The 21011-nt window shown below is 33.8% G+C and overlaps 5 protein-coding genes across 10 annotated transcripts in view; 4 read left to right on the top strand and 1 right to left on the bottom strand.

The window, feature by feature from the left end:
• Nucleotides 1–526, top strand: part of LOC107462534 (uncharacterized) — a gene marked incomplete in the record, with an annotated part of 44939 nt that extends 44413 nt beyond the window's left edge. The window contains 1 exon segment of the mRNA XM_016081137.3: nucleotides 1–526.
• A 1899-nt stretch (nucleotides 527–2425) lies between these two features.
• On the top strand, nucleotides 2426–7436 carry LOC107462467 (hydroxyproline O-galactosyltransferase GALT3). Of its 6 annotated transcripts, XM_052254691.1 has the most exons (9): nucleotides 2741–2883; nucleotides 3548–3727; nucleotides 3920–4742; nucleotides 5069–5301; nucleotides 5393–5668; nucleotides 5762–5890; nucleotides 5990–6166; nucleotides 6270–6377; nucleotides 7023–7435. In XM_052254691.1, the coding sequence occupies exons 3-9, from the start codon at nucleotides 3953–3955 to the stop codon at nucleotides 7227–7229; spliced, it is 1920 nt and encodes a 639-aa protein (XP_052110651.1). In that variant the 5' UTR covers nucleotides 2741–2883; nucleotides 3548–3727; nucleotides 3920–3952; the 3' UTR covers nucleotides 7230–7435. The 6 variants fall into 6 exon arrangements, with proteins under 6 accessions (XP_052110642.1, XP_052110644.1, XP_052110650.1 ...); XM_052254682.1 differs by lacking the exons at nucleotides 2741–2883; nucleotides 3548–3727 and adding an exon at nucleotides 2426–2485 and having other exon boundaries at nucleotides 7023–7436; XM_052254684.1 differs by lacking the exon at nucleotides 2741–2883 and adding an exon at nucleotides 2502–2700 and having other exon boundaries at nucleotides 3548–4742.
• A 2768-nt stretch (nucleotides 7437–10204) lies between these two features.
• LOC107462509 (probable protein phosphatase 2C 2) lies at nucleotides 10205–12437 on the top strand. The gene is made up of 2 exons (XM_016081109.3): nucleotides 10205–10572; nucleotides 11106–12437. Exons 1-2 carry the CDS (start codon nucleotides 10417–10419, stop codon nucleotides 12093–12095), a joined length of 1146 nt encoding a protein of 381 aa, XP_015936595.1. The 5' UTR covers nucleotides 10205–10416; the 3' UTR covers nucleotides 12096–12437.
• A 674-nt stretch (nucleotides 12438–13111) lies between these two features.
• LOC107462497 (dihydrolipoyl dehydrogenase, mitochondrial) lies at nucleotides 13112–15515 on the top strand. The gene is made up of 2 exons (XM_021125704.2): nucleotides 13112–13617; nucleotides 14032–15515. The coding sequence occupies exons 1-2, from the start codon at nucleotides 13339–13341 to the stop codon at nucleotides 15280–15282; spliced, it is 1530 nt and encodes a 509-aa protein (XP_020981363.1). The 5' UTR covers nucleotides 13112–13338; the 3' UTR covers nucleotides 15283–15515.
• Nucleotides 15516–15948: 433 nt separating this feature from the next.
• On the bottom strand, nucleotides 15949–18250 carry LOC107462520 (uncharacterized). The gene is made up of 5 exons (XM_016081117.3): nucleotides 18090–18250; nucleotides 17375–17455; nucleotides 17133–17257; nucleotides 16833–17018; nucleotides 15949–16574 (listed from the first exon to the last, which is right to left on the bottom strand). The coding sequence occupies exons 1-5, from the start codon at nucleotides 18100–18102 to the stop codon at nucleotides 16206–16208; spliced, it is 774 nt and encodes a 257-aa protein (XP_015936603.1). The 5' UTR covers nucleotides 18103–18250; the 3' UTR covers nucleotides 15949–16205.
• Between the last annotated feature and the right edge of the window lie 2761 nt (nucleotides 18251–21011).

The following is a 21011-nucleotide window of genomic DNA, read 5'->3' on the forward strand; positions in this document are numbered from 1 at the left end:
CCCCAAACCCTCTCTCTATTCACGAAGTTATTCATATCACAGTCGTCCTCCTCATTCTTACATTCATTCAATACAAGAGAGAGATATATATGAGCCCAGTTCCCCTTCAGCTTAAGAGGTGGATCATCTCAGAAGTTGGCTTCTTGAGGACCTGTTTGCTGAAGAAATGAGTTCTTCCGACTGGTGAGGTATCTGAGGTGGCAGCTTTTTTCCCTCGGATCTCACTGCTCTGCCATAGCATAATGTCCAGCAATTATTGTATTTTATTATAGATCGAAATAGTTTACGCTGTACATATATACATATATATAATCATAGCTCTGATAGTAATAGGAGATACTGATAGCTTATTGAGAAACAAAATTATTTCTTGCTGCATAGAATTAATCATTCATAGCAAATACATAAAAGCTTATTACCCCAAAATAAAATATGATAGCCAAGTATACAATCATACATGCTGCAATTAGATTAGCGAGGGGGAAACTACTGGCAAATAAAATTTGTTTATCAATGATCCTGATAATCTTTTTGTGTTTGGAAAATGAATTCGTCCGACTGTGTTCGATGATACAAATTGACTACGTGCGGGATATTTATCTGTTTTCTCTTGTGATAGCAAAAGATGCACTCAACTATTTTGGGTGGGAGAAGAAGAAACTTCTCTACATACCCAGGATATTAAAGTTTTATTATGAATAAAATCTATCTACAGCAACCGTCTATGAAAATTAAATTCTATTACAAAATAGAAGTAAATACTAAATCGATACGAAAGATTTTGGTGTTGACAAAATGATATCTGATTTTTGTTATTGACAAAATAATTCATGAAAGATTTTAAAATTTGACAAAATCACCCAATCATAAAAGGACGACGTCATAGTGAATGGAAAATTCGTCGAAAGAGAGCTCTGATGATGGTAGAGAGTTTCCGGCGACATTTTTCTTCATGTTTGTTACTTCTTCTTCTTCAACAAGTTGCTGTGTCTTTGTCTCCTTCCGCCATAGCAGCTGAAGAAGACCATCATGGCACGTCATTGCACTTCGCCGCGTTCTTTGTGTTCGATGCTTCTTTTTCAGCACACCGTTGTGTCCCCTCTTGCCAGACTGCCATGGCATGCTGCTGCGTCCCCTTCCGTCATGGCAGTACCTCGTCACGTTCTCGTGTTTGCCACTGCTTCTTCAACATGGTGCATCTCTTCCGCGTCCCCTCTGCTATGGTAGCACCTCATCACTGCGTCCCCTTCCACTATAGCAAAGAAGTTTAGGAGCTATTTTGTCAATAGTAAAAGTCAGATACCATTTTGTCAGCGTCAGAATCTTTCGGTACTAATTTAATATTTGCCTCTACAAAGTATATACACCGTTAAAATTACAAATTATTAACAAATCATTTTTTGGTTATCTTTGCTGGTTACCTCTTAAATACGATGTTAACAGTGTTATTCCTTCTTAACTGTGGATTGAATCACTGCGGATTTTTAATTTTTTTTTTAGTTATTTGATAACAAAATATCCATAACTCCACAAATAATCATGGGAAAAGAAGAAAAATACTAAAGTGTTAATTGATTGTGAAAAGTGAATATGCTAAAATGAATTTTAGGGTTATAACTTATAACCCATAATATATTTCTGTAAGAAATATAACCCATAATCATATCAATTAAACAATAAAGCTAGGCGTTCAAGTTTTTTTAAACCAAGTACTCAACCAAGTCACAATGCGCTTTTTTAGACGTATGTATATATAAGCATTGTCGCTTCTTCTTCTTCTTCCTACTTCTCCTCTTTCTCCTCTTTCAATATTGCCGTCACATCTTCTTTTTTTGTTCTTCAACGTCATCTTCTTTTTTCTCTTGTTTGATTTATTCCCTCCTTCTTTTTTCTTCTCATCCTCCTCCATTATCATTATCGTCGTCGTCTTCATTTTCTTTTCCTATATGTTCAGAAGATTAGAGCACATAAATTTTGATTCTAAAGCAAAATATTTTAATGCACAACACAAAAATATTTAAATGGTCATATGTCTAAAATATTGACATACAACTAACAAAATACATACAAGATAGAAATTTTGGTACACAACACAAAATTTTAAAAGACTAAATATCCAAAACATTGACACCTAGCCAACAATATACATAACAACACAAAAATAAATTTATCGAAAAAGTTGTATTTGTTAAAAATTTAAACCAATCGAAAAAATTTGAAATATTTTAATACAACAGGTTTATAGAAAAGATTAACAATTATCTAATTCTTTTATTAAAAGAGATTTTTATTACTCTATTAATAAAATAAATAATTAAAATATAAACATAGAAAAAAGGATAGTATTGATGGATTTACCGATTTAGGAGGATAAAAAGGAGAAGGCTTATAAATACAAAAACACCACCACCAACCACTTGTGCAAGTCGATCGTGTAGGAATATTCAAAATGTTTATGTTAATCTTCTCAGATCAGATATTGCAGGTTTGATTTTTGTTTTTTCATGTAATCAAACATTAATTAGTTCCCATACTCATACCGGTCTCAACTGTCACTCAGACCAAAAATAGTGTGGGGAAAAACTGTCCCTATTCACCAAATAATTATTACCTACCTAATTGCGTTGTGTTTTGTTACCGACAACGACCGCGCACCGCACATCCCTTGCCGGCGTTAGCTTAGATTCCGACCAAATCATGGTACTACTTTAGCTTAGTTTTAGTCTTTTAGATATCATTACTATATTCAAGTACATGCTACAGAAAATAATGAGAAATAAATAAGGGCTTTTGAAATATTGCAAGTGATGTTTTTCACCTTCACTCTCATATCTCACACTCACCTTCTCTGACGCAACTTCGCAGCGTCAACTCAATTCAATGGTGAGTCACCACTGAGTTTCTGGGTGAATTCTTCTTCAACTTCAAATCTTTTATTCTTCCTTCCTTTCGATTCTGCTTATGCTCCTTCTCTCCTTTCTGGTGCCGGAAGATAGTCTTGATATTTGAAATGTGTAGATTTGTAGTTGACATACTATAACCGTATTGCGGGTTTTGCGCTTTTACTAACTTTACTAAGAAAAAATCGGATATTCAATTATTCATGCCCCAAAAAAGTTAATTTGAATTGGGTCTGTACTTTGCTTTATAGTTCGTACCAAAGCAAGCAATGAGCAGAATGAAGAGCAATACAGATATTAGTGCAATTTAGGAGATAGGAACTCAAATATTGGTAGCCTTTACTTTACTTCCATTTAACATTTTGCAACATGAATATGTATGTGTAGGTTAACTTACATGTAGCCCTACATTGGACAAAAAGAAACTGAAGTGTCAAACTGGGTCAATTAAGATTCAAAACATTCAATAATCTGAATTCTGTCCACTGTTGCCTAGGAAATTAGTTACTATTAGTGTAAGTTGTGTTTATATTTTAGAATTTAGAATACATTTTTAGCATTTGAATAGGTTTATTTATAACTATTTATATGCCTCTTTCTATTAGTTTAAGCTTTTCTGACAAGTGGTTTTATGACATGATATAAAGTTTATATGACCAAAAGCTCAGGAATTCAATCCTTGTTGACCCCCTAGAAGAAAATTTCAACATAAGGCAAACAAAAAGAGAAGGAAAGTCTAGAGTTCAGGGAAAGTGGCTTCATGACACTTTCATGTGCATAAGCTCATGTACCATGCCTTATTATGGTATTTGAGTCTTTGAGATGAGGTGTGAATATTGAAATTGTTGACATGACATCTTTTCCATTACTGTCATGCAAAGGGCATGTAATGAGGGCTAGTCAGAGTTCAGCCTGATCACTGGTTTTTTGCTATGCATGTGACTTGAACTCTGTAAATTAGTTGGTGTGACTCTTTTAATAATCTTGTAGTCAAAGTTATTTGATTTATGTGTCTACAGAAACGGCTACGTTTAATTCAAGGTTTGCTGAAAATGAAGAAGTGGTATGGAGGCTTGTTGATCATGACTCTAGTTATGATGTTGGTTTTCCTGTACGGGTATAAAGGATTTCAGCCACAGAAACAGTCAGCAAAACAATCAGCATATAATTTCTTTCATAACCAACAATTAGTAGATGATTATGTTAACGGTGGTAGCAGTGCTCCTCCTATTAACTCATCTAAGGTGGAACAGAAAAGAGTACCGCTGGTACCAAGAGAAAGGCCACATTTGATTCATGTCGACGGGCTTGATGATCTGTATGGCATGAAAAATTTAACTGAAAGAGAGACGAATACTGTGATTGTATGGTCTTACTTGCATTCCTTGCTTTCGAGGTCAGATGCGCTGCCTGAAACTGCTCAAGGAGTTAAAGAAGCTTCTGTAACATGGAAAAAACTGCTGTCTATGGTTGAAGAAGACAAAGTTTCTAGGATTAATAATACAGAAAGCCCAGAAAATCAAAACTGCCCATTCTCTGTGACCACATTTGGTAAGACAATATCGGGCAGTGGAATCACTCTCGAGCTCCCTTGCGGTTTGGTTGAAGATTCTTCTATTACAATTATTGGCATCCCTAATGGGAATAGCAGCTTTCAAATTGTCCTTATTGGACAAGAGCTTGAAGAGAAGCCAAATCCTCCAATCATCTTATATTACAACATAAGAGTTCCTCAAGATAACATGACTGAGGAACCATATATAGTTCAAAATACATGGACTAGTAATTTTGGGTGGGGAAAAGAGGAAAGGTGTCCTGCTCGCGGTTCTGCTAACCAGAAAGGTACATTTTGTAAGATGTTTGTTTATTATCAAGAAGTTTTCACCATTAAATAATAATCCATTATAGACCTTTAATTGTTAAATAATTATGTTCACCTTAGAAATATAGTAAATAAGAAGCATTTTTAACTACTTGGACAGTATAATGTTCATAGATGACTTTTCCATCCATCAATAGGCTACAGCTCCAGTTGCAATTCTTACACACGAAGTTTGTAACACTCCAATCATATAAAACCAGTGTCTTTTTAATTTACTTTGCTATTATGCAATATCTTAAGTTTGAGGCTTGCAGAAAATTCTAAATCATCTAACTGTATCTTGTAGTTGATGGATTTGCTCTCTGCAATGTACAAGTTGGAAGTAACAACGAAGACAATGTAAATGTGGGTCAACCTACTAGTGATATAACTGCTAATGTTTCCTCAGAAAGTGCACATAGAACTGGTAATTTCCCCTTTGCTGAAGGGAATCCTTTCACTGCCACATTGTGGGTTGGTTCAGAGGGATTTCATATGACTGTTAATGGAAGGCATGAAACTTCTTTTGCATACAGGGAGGTAAGGTATGGGAGGAGTGATGCTACTGAAAAAACATTTTCTTTTTTAAGAGAAGAATTATTATTCCAACCTTAGACTTTTTGTGATGCAGAAGCTTGAACCATGGCTAGTCAACAATGTTAAAGTAGCAGGCAGCCTAAATCTCTTATCTGTCCTGGCAAAAGGCTTACCCGTTATGGAAGATAGCGATTTAGTTGATGTTGATAAATTGAAGGCTCCTTCTATCACCAGGAAAAAGCTTGTTTTGTTGATTGGAGTGTTCTCTACTGGAAATAACTTTGAGCGCCGAATGGCGCTGAGGAGGTCTTGGATGCAATATGAGGCTGTACGTTCTGGAGAAGTTGCTGTCCGATTTTTCATTGGGCTTGTAAGTGATGCATTTATTTAACACTTGCCAAAGTAAATCTATACATTTTGATAAAAATCTCCTAGGTAACATTCATTATCTATCTGAATGCAGCACAAAAACAATAGAGTTAACTTTGAGTTGTGGAGTGAATCTCAAGCATATGGGGATATTCAATTAATGCCATTTGTTGATTATTATAGTTTGATTACTTTGAAGACAATTGCAATTTGCATTATGGGGGTAAGTAGAGCTACTTGATATATCCATCTTGCTCTATCTTCTTTTGGTCTTTACTTTCTATAAGCTACTTGATATATGATTTTGGTATTAAACATGCAGACTAAAGTCATGCCATCTAAATACATCATGAAAACAGATGATGATGCTTTTGTTAGGATAGATGAAGTGCTTTCTAGCCTCAGAGGAAAGCCATCGAATGGTCTTTTGTTCGGCCTCATCTCTTCTAAATCGTCACCTGAGAGGGATAAAGAAAGCAAATGGTACATCAGTGAGAAGGTATTGACCTCTGCATGTTGCTACTAATAAATTACATTAGCAGTTTCCCCTCCAAGTTTTTTTTGGTTTATTTATCTATTTGTTTTTGTTACTATTGTTTCAGGAATGGCCATATGATACATACCCACCATGGGCTCATGGTCCTGGCTATGTAATCTCCCGAGACATAGCGAAATTCATTGTCAATGGCCACCAGGAAAGAAAACTCCAGGTTAGAAGTTCTGTTTACCATGATGGAATGGAAACTTAAAAGCTTATATGCTCATTGAGTTACTGTAGAATCTTTCGTTCTTTTGCATAGTAAAAGGATATGCTTCTTAAGTTTTTTTTTTTTTTTTCCATGGACGTGTTAAATGGTTGCCATCTTCTTAAATTTAAGGATTAAGTAAAAACTTAAGCATCCATCACCAAGGACTTACTTCTCTAAAATCAAATGGAGCTTAAAATTGATTTAAACTCTAAACTAGATTCAGGTTGTTAGCATTCATGATAGTAGCTCAAAAATAAAAATGAGATTCAGATTTCAGATGTTATTGTTTCTGTGAATGTACTATGAAAAATGTCTATTTATAGGCCAATAATACAATCTGATCCTAATGATGAAATTAACCTAATATCAAACTAAATAAATATAAAATTAATAGGAGATATACCTAAATTCTATATAAATTTATAATATCCTAAATATATTCTAGCATAGGTGAATTTGTGAAAATTGTCATCATTGTATTGTTTTAAGTTGTGTACTTGTGTTCAAGAGGTTATTCTTCTATTACATCACTCAATATAATTTAATGTAAGAGTGTCTTCATTTAACTAACTGCCCAAAGTTTTTTTTATATATGTTTATTCTTAGCTCTTTAAATTAGAAGATGTTGCCATGGGAATATGGATTGAACAATTCAAGAATGGTGGCAAAGAAGTTCATTATGAAAATGATGAGAGGTTTTACAATGTTGGATGTGAATCAAATTATGTACTTGCGCATTATCAAAGCCCACGGTTGGTGCTGTGCCTTTGGGATAAACTGCAAAAAGAACATCAACCAAGATGCTGTGAGTAGAATATAGTACATAGTTACCAATCTTTCTTTTGGTTACTCATGAATCTGAGGTTTGAGCTTATTTAAATTTTTAAAATGTATGTTTGTTAGTGTTACCTTTAATCATAGTAGATGTATTTTGTATCTTATAATTCATTGATTTATTCATTGGAAACACTCATTTTTTCCTAAAAGAGAAGTAGATTTTTGCCTTAAAATCAATTTTCTTTTGATGTGTTGTGGCATTCTTGTATTGGATATTGTTGGATATTTATATCACAAGTGTATCCATTAAAGGGCAAGAAAAAGATAGTGTTTATCAAATCAATGATTTTAACTAAAATTTTCATATTTTAATTACGTGTATGAGTAAACTTGTTTGTATATGGAATGCTTTAAACTTGTGTGAACATGATAGAAGTTTCCAAAACAGATGTGATACATAGGATTAGAAACAGGATTGATACAACCGATTAGGGTATGAAAATAAAATTGTTCATCCAATCTAATTTAAATTAAAAATTGATCAAAATAATATTAATTTAGATTAGATCAAATTTTAACTTTTTTCAAATCGAATAAATCGATCAAATTCAAAATTAATAGTTTGAACTCGAATTAAATTAAATTTAAAAATAAAATCAAACTAATTCAGTCTAAATTATAACAAATTATATATTTTATATCGAATATTTATTTTTTAAGTCGATTTAAATCGCATCACAAATAGTCAAATACCTCTACAAACATCAAAATTAATAGTGGTGCTTTTATTTTCCTTATTCAAACCTCATGAATGGCTTCCATTTCCATTTTAGTATTCAAAGTATTTTAAATTATAAAGCTATACCACACTGATTGATTACTATCCTGTGGGACAAAAATCCAAACCAAAAGTAAATAGACTACTTATGTTTTCACTTGTGCATATCTTATTTATGTATTGGTAACAATTATTCAAACATTATTGAAAGCTGCTACAAGTGATTTTTGGCTTCAAATTATTGGTAACCATCTCTTAATTAAAATAGTTGGTAGTCATAGCATTTAGAAAATTTGGAATTTTCTTTTAATAAGGTCTCTTTACGCAACCTGGTTTTGAATAAAAGTGCCACGCGTACCACCAAAGGAAAGGTACTTTGATGAATAAAGCTATAGCATTTAACCATAATAAGATTAATATTGAAATTGAAACAGAAGTATATGAATTGAATTGCATTGAATTGAACCCAATGCTCCCTCCACTTTTATAGTGCAGGAATATTGGGAAGCAATTTCTTTTTCTGTTCACCTTTCTTGGGCATCTTATCCATTATTGTTACATGTTAGTTTCATTTATTTAGATAACATAATAATTAAGATAAGTTCTAACATATTTATCATTGAAAAAAAATATTTAAGTCTTTAAAAATTTGAAAATATATTTATATTTTAATATTTTTAAAATTTGGATATATCGATTTTTTATATTTATTTAGGTGTGTCAGACTCAACGAAAAAATTAAATGTGACATGTATTGTACTGATCTGGTTGATACAAATGCACATATAAGAGAATTTTTAAAATTAAATAAATTAAACTCAGAGATTAATATATTCAAATTTTAAAAAAATAAAAAACTTAAATGTATTTTTAAATTCTCAAAAACTTAAATATCTGTAGACTAAAAAATCAAAGATCGATTTATCATTTAACTTTTATCGTGTGGATTACATCATTATTTCTTTAGGCATGGGCAAATGGCTAATTATTGATATTATTTTACTTAATTTAATTTCAATTATGAAAAATAATTGAATTTACCTATACTGCTATACATACGAGATAGATAGACACTGTAAAACGTGTTTAAGGTTAAAAAGATATGTTTATATTATATTATTGTGTTTCTTTCAAGAATGCATCCATGACCATGATATATTAATATTGGCCATTGCTTAGTTATATATTTATTTAATATTACGTGAATGATATGGTATCCAACACAAGTACGCAGTGGAATTCCAACATTAATGTACAACCATAGCTTTTTTATCTTATAGGGAAAATATTCTATATCATAAAAACCATTCAAGTTATTTAATTAGCCGTATTTGAGAAATTTCCTTAAATTTATTAAAAGGTATTTCCATCTTTAAGTTCAATACGTTAGGAATATCCCTTCAATAATTTTTGGATTTATATCACATTAAAGGGTAATAATAATATTATTTTTATTTTTAATAATTTTTTTATATTATATTTTTTAGATGAATTATAATAAAAAAAGAAATGATATTATTAAATAAAAATAATGGAAAAACATAAAAAGAACATGATAGCCAAATTATTAAAACATTTTATTTAATATTCAATGCTACAATTATGTTTGTTCCTATGAATTTGTGGTCTAGTTATTTATTTATAATTTATCAAGTAATTTAGATTGATAAAAAAAAAGGTTGCTTCACTGATGAGTCATGAGTTAAATGATATCCATTTTTTTTCTATCAACGATGATATAAATATTCAAATGATTTAAGTGAACCAACTCGCATACATTATTTATAAATTTTATATGCTTAGAAAGGTAATAATTCATGCTAATAAGAATTACTTATACGCAACATCCACAAAAGCTACCAAAGACACGAAATGCTAGGAGCTTAGCCGCAAAGTTAAACATAAAAAAAAAATGCACTTACTGATTCATTAATCTGTGGGTTAATTAACTTAACTTTGTTCAGAAGCATATGCAGGGATATTCTCGTAATTTCCGTTTTAAAAAAAATAAAGAAATAGACTACTGAATCGAATCTACTTGGCCCATGAGAAGAAGCGTGGCGAATCTACGTACCGTTCCTCGTTTGACAAATCTACCCTTCACTCGAACCCCGAAATCCCATAAAAAGTAGATTTTCGGGGTTATCCGTAGGGGTATAACGGAAATTTCATCTTGCGCCCACTGACTTGTATATAAACCGCGTCGTAGTTAAGCTCCCTGGAAGTACTTACGCAGAATTCGTTGCAATTTGCAAAGCAAGGAAAAATAAGAGAGAGAGAGAGAGAAAGTTAGAGAGAGAAACAAACCCTAATTTTGTTACTGTTGCTGTTGTTGTTCTTCTTCTTCTGCAAAGGAATCCCAATTCAGACCCAATTTGAAGGCTTTAGGATTCAATTAGGGAAATTTGAGAACCCTAAATTCGTTCCCGAAAACGGCGTTTGAAGATGATTGTGAGCCAGAACATGGTAGCGGAAGCGGAGATTATCTGTAAGCAGAGTATTCCGATGCTGGACATGAAGTATCATCTGTGCGTGACGCAAGAACAAAACGTTAAGATTGAGGTCTCGCCAACCTCTCCTTCTGTCCCCATATTTGGCCAAGTACGCTTTTTTTTGTTCCCTTCTCAATTCCATTCTACACATACTTATCCCTTTAAATCCCTCAGAATAAAAATTAGGTTTTTTGTTTCAATTGGGAGACGTGCTTTGGTTAAGGAATCTGGTGTTTCCTTTTATGTGTTGCGCCTCTTAATTTTCTGGGATGTTTGTTTGGTTGATTATTCTGTATTAAGAATTCTGGAGTTAGCTGTGAATTTGCGTTAGTTAATAGTTAATTATCAAATCTGAAATCGGTATTATGAATATGATGATGTTTTTATCTTATTTCAATTGGTGGATGTGGTGAAGACGAAGATCTTATGCTTCGACTAGTTCAGTGTTTTGCAGAGATTTGTGAACCCGAATTTTGGAATATAGTGTATTACTAAATACTAATCGAGCCCCAAAATAAAAAGGCTGAAAATTTTAATCACTTTTTGCTGGTAGGCTCTATGAGCTTTAGTGATCAGGCTTATGTTCTGTTTGTTTCACCGTTTTTGTGTTGATGTGCTAACTGAGTATTGTATTTGTGTTAGGGTGCATGCTCTGAGGTTCAAGATTCCATTTTGGAGACTCCTGTGATTGAGTTTGTTCCAAATGTGCGTTCTGGTAGCTTTGCAGAGATTGGACCACGCATATCTATGGATGATGAACACATTCGGATAGATGATCTAGCTGGCCACCTTGGATTTGTGTTCAAGTGTCCAATGCCGAGTGCATTTTATGCAGTTTTTGATGGGCATGGAGGGCCTGAAGCAGCTGCTTTTGTTAAGAGGAATGCTATGAGGTTATTTTTTGAAGATGCTCATATGCTGCAATCATATGACACCGATTCACTTTTTCTGAAGAAATTGGAAGACACTCATCGGAGAGCTTTTATACGGGCAGACCTTGCCTTGGCTGATGAACAGAGTGTTAGTAGTTCATGTGGGACTACAGCATTGACTGCCCTTATACTTGGAAATCATTTGCTGGTTGCCAATGCTGGAGACTGTCGAGCAGTTCTTTGCAGGAGAGGTACGGCTGTAGAGATGTCTCAAGATCATAGGCCAAGCTATTTGCCAGAAAGGAGGAGAGTGGAGGAATTGGGCGCCTTCATTGATGATGGATATCTTAATGGCTATCTTTCGGTAACTCGTGCCCTGGGTGATTGGGACTTTAAGTTTCCACTTGGTATTGCATCCCCTCTTATAGCAGAGCCAGATGTTCAACTGGTTACTTTGACCGAAGAGGATGAGTTCTTAATCATTGGGTGTGACGGGATCTGGGATGTTATGTCCAGCCAAGTTGCCGTTAGCCTTGTTCGTCGCGGATTAAGAAGGCATGACGACCCACAGCAAAGTGCCCGGGAACTGGTGAAGGAAGCATTGCGCCTAAATACATCAGACAATCTCACTGTGATTGTCATATGCTTGTCCCCTGTCCAAAGCATTGTTGAGTCATGTTCTTCGCCCTGGAGAAGAAGATTCAAGGCTTGTAACCTGTCTGAAGAGACCCGAAATAGATTGAAAAGCTTGTCAGAGTAAAAAGTGGGATTGTAAATTGCAATTCTAATGATTCAGAAATGTTCCTTTCATTTGAAGATTAATCTGTTCTTTTAGGCTTTCAGAGTTATAAAAAAAAAGAAAAAAAGAAAAAGACAACCAGCAGTTTTGTAGGGATAGAAAGGGATATTTGGTGGAGTTAGGGGGGAGACCTATTTAATTGGGAGTTCTGATTTTCCAGTTTATGTTGGTACATGAAGAGACAAGTGTAACTAATTTTGGCGGAGTAGGAAGGGTCCCTCGCCATCGTTGTTTTGATTTTTTAGCCCCTTGCCTTGTTAATGCTTTTTGGTGTAAATAAGATATGAACTAGACTTATCATCATTCAGCAATGCTTTGCTCTTTGTAGTTTTGCATGAAAACCCCATTCTTACATTCTTACATTATTATCTAGCATATCACCTTGAATGGCGATTTATTTGACACGTTATAGTTTCGAATCTTGGTTGTGTTATTATTTGAACCTTTTATTGCTGTATGTATGTATGTTTGCTGGTGGGGCTAACCTAGCATGGAGGAAATATCATCCTTTGGCACTCTATGATGATAATATGATTAACCAATCCCTCATCCCATCTTTTCTGAGGATATTTTCTTGGTCGTGTATAAAATATAATCAAAAGGATCACGTGTGTAGCAAATGCAACCAATTGTGATTCATATGTTGTCCGTTTGTATTGCAAGGAAGGTGTGGGTAGCACTGCATAACCTTTGCTAAGGTAAGGTAAGGTGTATAAGGCCGTTATTTCCTTATTATCCATTTATTATAGTAGCCCCTCTCTACACTTCTAAATCAAAATGAATGGTTTAGCTTTATTAACAACACAACCAAATTTTCACTTACCTAATTATCTTACCTTAGTAATATTAACTTTGTAATTCGCCTGCTACAACTTTTAATTCTCATTTTATTCCTTTTATTATAATATATATAAGAGTGGCGTATTGTAATTTGTGAGTCCAAGCTTTGCCTTTAAAAAAGCACAGCCACCAAACAGAATATTTCAAAGGAAACATTATCATCATCATCAACGGTCCAAAATAGCTGCCACCAAATAATACATAATAAATAATCAGAAAACCCCGAAAATGAAGGGCCGAGATCGAATCAAACACTAATTTCTTTTGTTCTGTGTTTCACTGTTTTGTGTGTTGTGTTAGGTTAATAGGTTCAGAAAAAAGAGGAGAGAAAGTGCGGTGAGTCGAAAGAGAGAAGAGAAGAAAAATGGCTATGGCGAACTTGGCGAGGAGAAAGGGTTACCAGCTTGCGACGAAGAGCGTGTCATCGGAGACGCTTAGATACTCTCTCTCGCTCTCTTCGTTCATTAGGTCGAGAGGATTCGCCTCTGGATCTGATGAAAACGACGTCGTCGTCATCGGAGGTGGCCCCGGCGGCTACGTCGCTGCCATCAAGGCGGCTCAGCTCGGTCTCAAGACCACTTGCATCGAGAAGCGCGGCGCCCTCGGTGGCACCTGCCTCAACGTTGGATGCATCCCTTCCAAGGTCCTTCCTTTCCATTTCGATTCCTCTTCTTCCTTCCCAATCAATGAACTTTCGATTGCTTCCCCAATTCTATTATAATTTTCATTGCTTTCTCGGAATTGATTGCAACTGTGCTCATTAGTCACATTCTGTTTTACTTCTGCTCTGCTTTAGATTTGTATGTTGCGTTATTTTTACACCTGCTTGTGTGAATGAGTTAATTTGATTCATTAAGATCATAGTTAAGGTATAAGCATTCATAGGAACTGGATTATCAACCTTACGAAATCAGTTTCGTAGATAGCTTAAGGCGAACTAGGAAGGTTGTAATACTTTGTTGAGGTTTTAATTTGCTTCCATGTGTAGTTCAAGAATACTTGTGGTATAATTTCTAACCAATCTACTCGTTTATGGTTCCTTCATATCTTGGTGTAGGCGCTCTTGCATTCTTCCCACATGTACCATGAGGCCCAACATGCATTTGCCAACCATGGGATCAAGTTCTCCTCTGTTGAGGTTGATTTGGCAGCCATGATGGCTCAAAAAGATAAAGCTGTTTCTAATCTTACCCGGGGTATTGAAGGTTTGTTCAAGAAAAACAAGGTGAGCTATGTCAAAGGATATGGTAAATTTGTTTCGCCCTCTGAAGTATCAGTGGAAACCCTCGATGGTGGGAATACTGTCGTGAAGGGCAAGCATATCATAATTGCCACCGGTTCAGACGTGAAATCTTTGCCTGGTGTTACGATTGATGAAAAGAAAATTGTATCATCTACAGGAGCTCTTGCTTTAACTGAAATCCCCAAGAAACTTGTGGTCATTGGGGCTGGCTATATTGGCCTAGAGATGGGATCGGTATGGGGCCGAATTGGATCCGAGGTGACTGTTGTGGAGTTTGCACCGGATATTGTTCCATCCATGGATGGGGAAGTTCGCAAGCAGTTTCAACGTTCTCTTGAGAAGCAAGGCATGAAGTTCATGCTGAAGACTAAGGTGGTTGGAGTTGATACTTCTGGGGATGGCGTGAAGCTGACCCTTGAACCAGCTGCCGGTGGTGAACAGACCACGCTTGAAGCAGATGTTGTTCTTGTATCTGCTGGCAGGACTCCATTCACTGCTGGACTTGCGTTAGACAAGATAGGAGTGGAAACAGACAAGATAGGGCGTATTTTGGTAAATGAAAGATTTGCCACAAATGTTTCAGGTGTGTATGCAATTGGAGATGTAATTCCAGGCCCCATGTTGGCACACAAGGCAGAAGAAGATGGAGTTGCTTGTGTTGAGTACATAGCTGGTAAGGTTGGCCATGTGGACTATGACAAGGTCCCCGGTGTTGTCTATACAAACCCGGAGGTCGCATCTGTTGGGAAGACAGAGGAACAGGTAAAGGAACTCGGTGTTGAGTACCGTGTTGGGAAGTTCCCTTTCATGGCTAACAGCAGGGCTAAGGCAATCGACAATGCTGAAGGATTAGTAAAAATATTGGCCGAAAAGGAGACAGACAAGATATTGGGAGTGCATATTATGGCACCCAATGCAGGAGAGCTCATCCACGAAGCAGCAATAGCATTGCAGTATGATGCATCGAGTGAGGACATCGCACGTGTTTGCCATGCACATCCAACAATGAGTGAGGCTGTGAAAGAAGCCGCCATGGCCACCTATGACAAGCCAATTCACATTTGAAAAGCCAGTAGCTTCAAAATTCATGTTTTCATTTTTTTTTTCCCAAGAATTTTACAATGACTTGGAGATGATACCGTCTTGTTTGTTAAAATCAAATTCAGGTGTTCAAAATACGAATTAGCTCTCTTTACTTCCGTGCATAATAAGGGGAATGGTTGTGCTGTTTTATCCTTGAGTAATACATCTATACTCTTCTGCTTGGAGCAGTAATGTAATTTCTATTTTTAATTCAACGACAATCTCACTGACCTTTTTTTCTTTATAAGATATTTTCATCTACCCGTCCGGTTCTTCCGATTTGCTTCTGTTGTCAGTGAATCCAGACTCTCAGAAGAGTGCATAAAATGTCTCGGCATAAAAGTGGCCGAAAATTGAACCATTGAACAACTAAATTCCATGGTGGTTTTATTTATCAAAGGAATTCAAACAAGCAGAGGTAAAAACTGGCAAAATTTTGTATGGGTTTCGGTTATTTCGTTGCTAAGAAGAGATGACCAATAGAGAAACCAACCATCAAGAACTAGCTGTATGAAGTTAGCATTAAACTCTTACAGGATTCAAATTTAAAATTTAATGTCAATGTTTTCATCCGAGAATAAGTGCATTGCAGAAACATTGGGGTTGGGGGTTGGTTAATTGGCTCTACACAATATTTAAAGAAGATACTTAAAAGTTAAGGCTATAAATGAAATTATGAATTTACTAGTCTTTTAATAAAAACAAGAGAGATTCATTGGGTGCATGTCTTGCATCAGTTGGAAGAGTCTGATCCTTGTTAAATAAAATGGCCATGCCCCAATCAATGATCATAGATCTTACTCTTAGGAGATCAAGACCTTCCCAGTTCCCAGGAACAATAGCCCCTAGAAAAACAACTCCCAATTGAACCATACTTCAAAGATAGGAATTCTATACTACTTCCATCATTCATATGGCTCCTCTCGCATATCTGGCCGCTTCCTGGCTTGCAAAGCCAGTCTTGCATCTCTCTCCCTCTCAAACTCGCGGTAATCTGTTCGCTGCAAGAAGGAGACCTTATCTAGATACTGGTCTGAACTCCTCTTGTAAGCATCAAGCTCCCCTTCCAGTTTATTTTCTTCCTTAAACTCTCCCCAGTCCATTTTGGTCTTATCAAGTACACTGAGCTTTTGCTTCTTCTTGATTTGTTCAAGGACAGCATCCACCGCAGAAGGTGCAGCAACTTTGGCTCTTTCCATTGCCTCCTTCGAGTCAAAATCTAAGAGTTTCTTTACTTCAATGTCTTGACCAGCAAAGTCCCGAACCTCAGTAATCTGTGAAAGGAAACAGATGAACAAACAGTGACGGGTCATGCAATTGGCACTGGTAAAATAAATAATTTTGGAACGACATATAAGACATACAATTAAAGCCAGAATTATTTCAAAGGCTTCATGCTATAATTCAGGGATGTTAATATATAAATCCTTAAAATTTGGAAATTTAGAACATGAGGAAATAAATCAATGCACAATCCCTCAAGTCTTCTATGAGTTTTCCCCTACTTTTGGGTCAAATGAGAATGTGCTTACCACAAGTTTTCCCCTGCCAGAGGAAGAAGCAGCAGCATCATCTTTCACTGCTGCAAGAGCATTAGCAGCAAGCTTCTTGGCTTCATCACTTGTATTGCTCTGCTCCATTACAGTCCCATTACAGGAAGCGGCTTGCCCAACAGATTCAGTTGCCTTTGGTGCTAACCCCAGATATGACAAACAATTCTGTGTTCAAAGTTATTAAATTTGGAAGTTATTAAACTCGTGCTAACAACAGCTAAAAGAACTTTATCTAGAAATCCCATGGTTCATAGACAGAAAGCAACTGTAAGGTCTTACAAAAGCTCCCTTCTTTGCAGTTCTTTTTCCAGTGGAATTAGACTTGCTTGTAAACCTTCTGAGGATATCATTAGATACTCCTTTCTTCATTTGTCCCCACATGGCATCAACTTGAGCTTTTATTTCTATCAAGACATGGACAACATTAGGGAATTTGTCACTACAATCATCAAATCTCAAAAATCATCGAGACAGCCATCCCGAGGAAAACTTAAGTTAAACATAAATTCCGAAATCCATACTTGTATCATCCTGCTGTTTTTCCAGGCTTGTCCCTGGAACAGATTCTTTGACAAACTCAGCAGAATTTGCATTGATGGTATCTGAAACACGAAAAACTAAGCTGTTATCCAAAGGCAAATCCATCTTATATCCACATATCCAGACAGATTATGATAAACTACAACTCTACAAGGCATGCTCCTTGAGCCACAAAACCACAGATTTTCACTCGTAAAATTTGATGAGCTGCTTACATTAACATAATTCGAAGTTCCCGGAACAAGGACTTATAAAAACGTATATATCCAACCACAAAGTACTTACCTTCACCTTTCCCCAAAAGTGTAAGCAATCAATGCAAATAAAAACGAGCCTACAGCTAGAATTCAAACCATGGCAGCATCCACCAAGAGTAAATCAAAACTACAGTGGCCATAGAAAAAGAAAAAAAGGTAAAATTTGTTTATAAATTAGGGGTTTTACATCTGCATTAGCACCTTACATACTTAAACAGTTCGAGTCTCACCCTACCTCAACACCCCCCTAAAAAAACTTTTTAAATATATAAAAAAACTAATCAATAATCACATATCGAGTGTGTAACGAAATCAGCTAAATGAATAAATAATGTGTTAGAATCCGATTGAGGCATAGATTCAAAATTTATCCTTTATGAAAAGCAGAAGAGAAAGCATGCACGCACGCAGCTTCAGAGAGAGAGAGAGAGGGTTTTACCAGCGGAGCTCATCGCTGCTGCGAATTGAAATCGAGGAAGCTAGGGATTTGGCTGTGTTGAGACTTCAACGAAAAAAGCACTGCCTCAAATCTTTTTGCCCTTGCTAATTGTATTTTGTTTTTTGAACGTTCAATCTTTATGTTAATAAAAGAAAGAAATACACTAATACATATGTGGGAGGTTTGAATTCTTTCATATCCAATCCATATGCCTGCGATTCACTAATTTTCATTTAAAATTAAATTTGTGTTTTAATTATTTTTAACAATGAAAGAAAATAAACATCCCTTTTTTAATATACAAAAAATTTAATTTTAATTTACTGATAGTATAATAATTACATTCATTTTTTTAAATAATTATTTATACAATTAAAATAAAATATGATTATTTTTTGTTTTTTATTTATATAATATTTTTTTAAATGACTATTTATACAATCAAAATAAGGTTAAAAAATTTATATATGATTAATTTTAATGTGAAATACAAAGTATTTGATTATTTTAGTGTTTTACATAATTGTGATAATAGCACAAAACGTCAATGACGTTTTATAATAAAATAATTTTTTAATTATAAAAGAACAAAACGTTACTGACGTTTTGTAATAAAAAATATTATTTTAATTATTAAAAGACAAAACGTCATCGACGTTTTGATAAAAAAATATTATTTTAGTTATAAAAATACAAAATGTCATTGACGTTTTGTAAATAACCATAACAATGTTTAACACATAGTTTAGTCCATCACGAAGGATTTCACACTTAATAATACAATATAAAAAATAAAAAGTTCTCAAAATAAAATATGGTTATTTTTTTTTACTTATATAGTTAAATATAATTTACATCAAAATTAAATTTATATACAAAGCCACCTTAATATTTGCCTATTTGCTATATACTAATTTATTTTTTATATTAGAGTAGTAATAGTATTTTTTTTAATGTAAAATTATTTAATTAAAAAAATAAAAATTAGACTGTCTAATTTATTTTGAAATCTAATTATTCCACTTTACTGTACTGTGTTTTAGCGCGTTTTAATTCAAAAAAAAAATTGTTATGAGTACAGAAATTAAATTGTTCGATTTATAAACATACAAAAATTAAACTATCATACAGAAATAAGACTATTTAATTTCTATTAAAAAAATTAAAAAATTTGAGATACACAAATTGAATACTCCAATTTATCATTATTTGTATACCTTCTATAATTTCTCTTTTAGGGAAAAACATTAAAAATTACGATATCATGAATTAGGGGCCATCTAGTGTACAGATGTGCCTGTACAGATTTTTGTCCTTTTGTGGCTGAAAAAGCGTGTCATTAAAAGTGTTGCTTAAAGAGAAAGTGTTACCCTTAATCGTTAACTTGGCTCTGATACCAAATTTTAAAGTCGTCTTTAAAGTCGTCTTTTCTTTTAATTTCTTTTTCGAAATTTCTATTAATTCTTCGAATAATTTTCCAATTCATAATAAAAAGTATTGACCGTATTACTAGTATTTATACTTCTGATTTTTATAGTTTTTCAGTCTTGTTTTAGTTTATAATATTCTTTTTTGCATGGATTATTGTATATAAAACCTTTTATCTTTAATATAATTTCTTAAATCCTCAAAAACTTCTTTTATTTCTACATTTTCTGTTGTTTCTAAATATCTTTTTAATTTTTTAACTTCATTTTCCATTTTTTCTTTTAACAGTTTTAATTCTTTTAAGTCATAATATGGTTTTCCAGGCATTTATAAATTTTTTAAGTTTAACTCCAACTTGTTTATATTTATTCTTGTTTCTATCCTTTTTATTATAACGTCATCAATTTCTATCTGAAGATTATTTAATTCCTTTTATACTTCTTTATTTTACTTTTTAATTTTTTCGCTCTTTTCCTTTTTATTTTATTTTCTGGTCTTTCAATCTTTGTATGCTTCATTATTTATCTTAGAATTTCTGCAAATTCTATCATCGATTCATCATTATTTTCTAGAGATTCTATTAATTTTTCTAGCTCTTCGACTTCTCTTTTTAACTTGTCATAGATTGTTTTTAGAGCTTCAAATGCTCTTTGATTTATTTCAGAAAACTGTAAATAATTCAAACAATTTTTTCTTTCAAATAGCTCTTGTTTCTTGTTTTGATAAGTTACATATATTTCTTCTTTATTTATTGTCATAATTTAGTGTTTAGGGTTTCATTTAATTTTTCGACCTTTTTTGTTAATTCTTTTATTTCAGAATTTTCTTCTTTAATCTTTAACTTAGATAAACTTAAAGGGCTATTAATTTTAGATTCTCTTATTAGAAAATTCGATGAAACTAATTTTTCTGATGGTTCTTTTAATAATAGAACTGGGTTTTCAATAGCTTTATATTTTGGTATTTCTGTTTTTACAATTTTCTGAAATAATTCATCAACATAAATTCTTTCTTTGTTTTTAAATATTATACTATGATGGCTGTTTGTTAAAGCATAATTTATTGCATATGTAATTGAAAATGGTTCGTCATCTTGTTCCATTAGATTCTTTCTGTAAAATTTATAAGCTAAGCTTATAGATCTTCCAAGATTTTCAGTTGATAAAGATATAGCATATCCAAGATGGGCATTGAATTTAACATTTACGTTTGCCAAGTTTCCATGAACAATTCCAATTATTTGATCTATTGGGTCATCAGTAATTCTTTTATCACAGATTGCTAAGCTTATTGGTGAATTAATTCCTTTCATATATGTAGATTTGATTAAGACTTGTATAGTACTAATATGAATCCATCCAATTTTAGATCTTTTTTGTTGATCCTTAATTTTCTCAATCTGTTTACTCAATTCTTCATCATTTATCAAAGCTATTCAAGTTCTCCATTGGCGGATTTTATCTTTATAGGGGCTTCAAGTTGAATTTTTCCATA

Source organism: Arachis duranensis, chromosome 1 (assembly GCF_000817695.3).
Source record: "Arachis duranensis cultivar V14167 chromosome 1, aradu.V14167.gnm2.J7QH, whole genome shotgun sequence".
NCBI lineage: Eukaryota > Viridiplantae > Streptophyta > Magnoliopsida > Fabales > Fabaceae > Arachis > Arachis duranensis.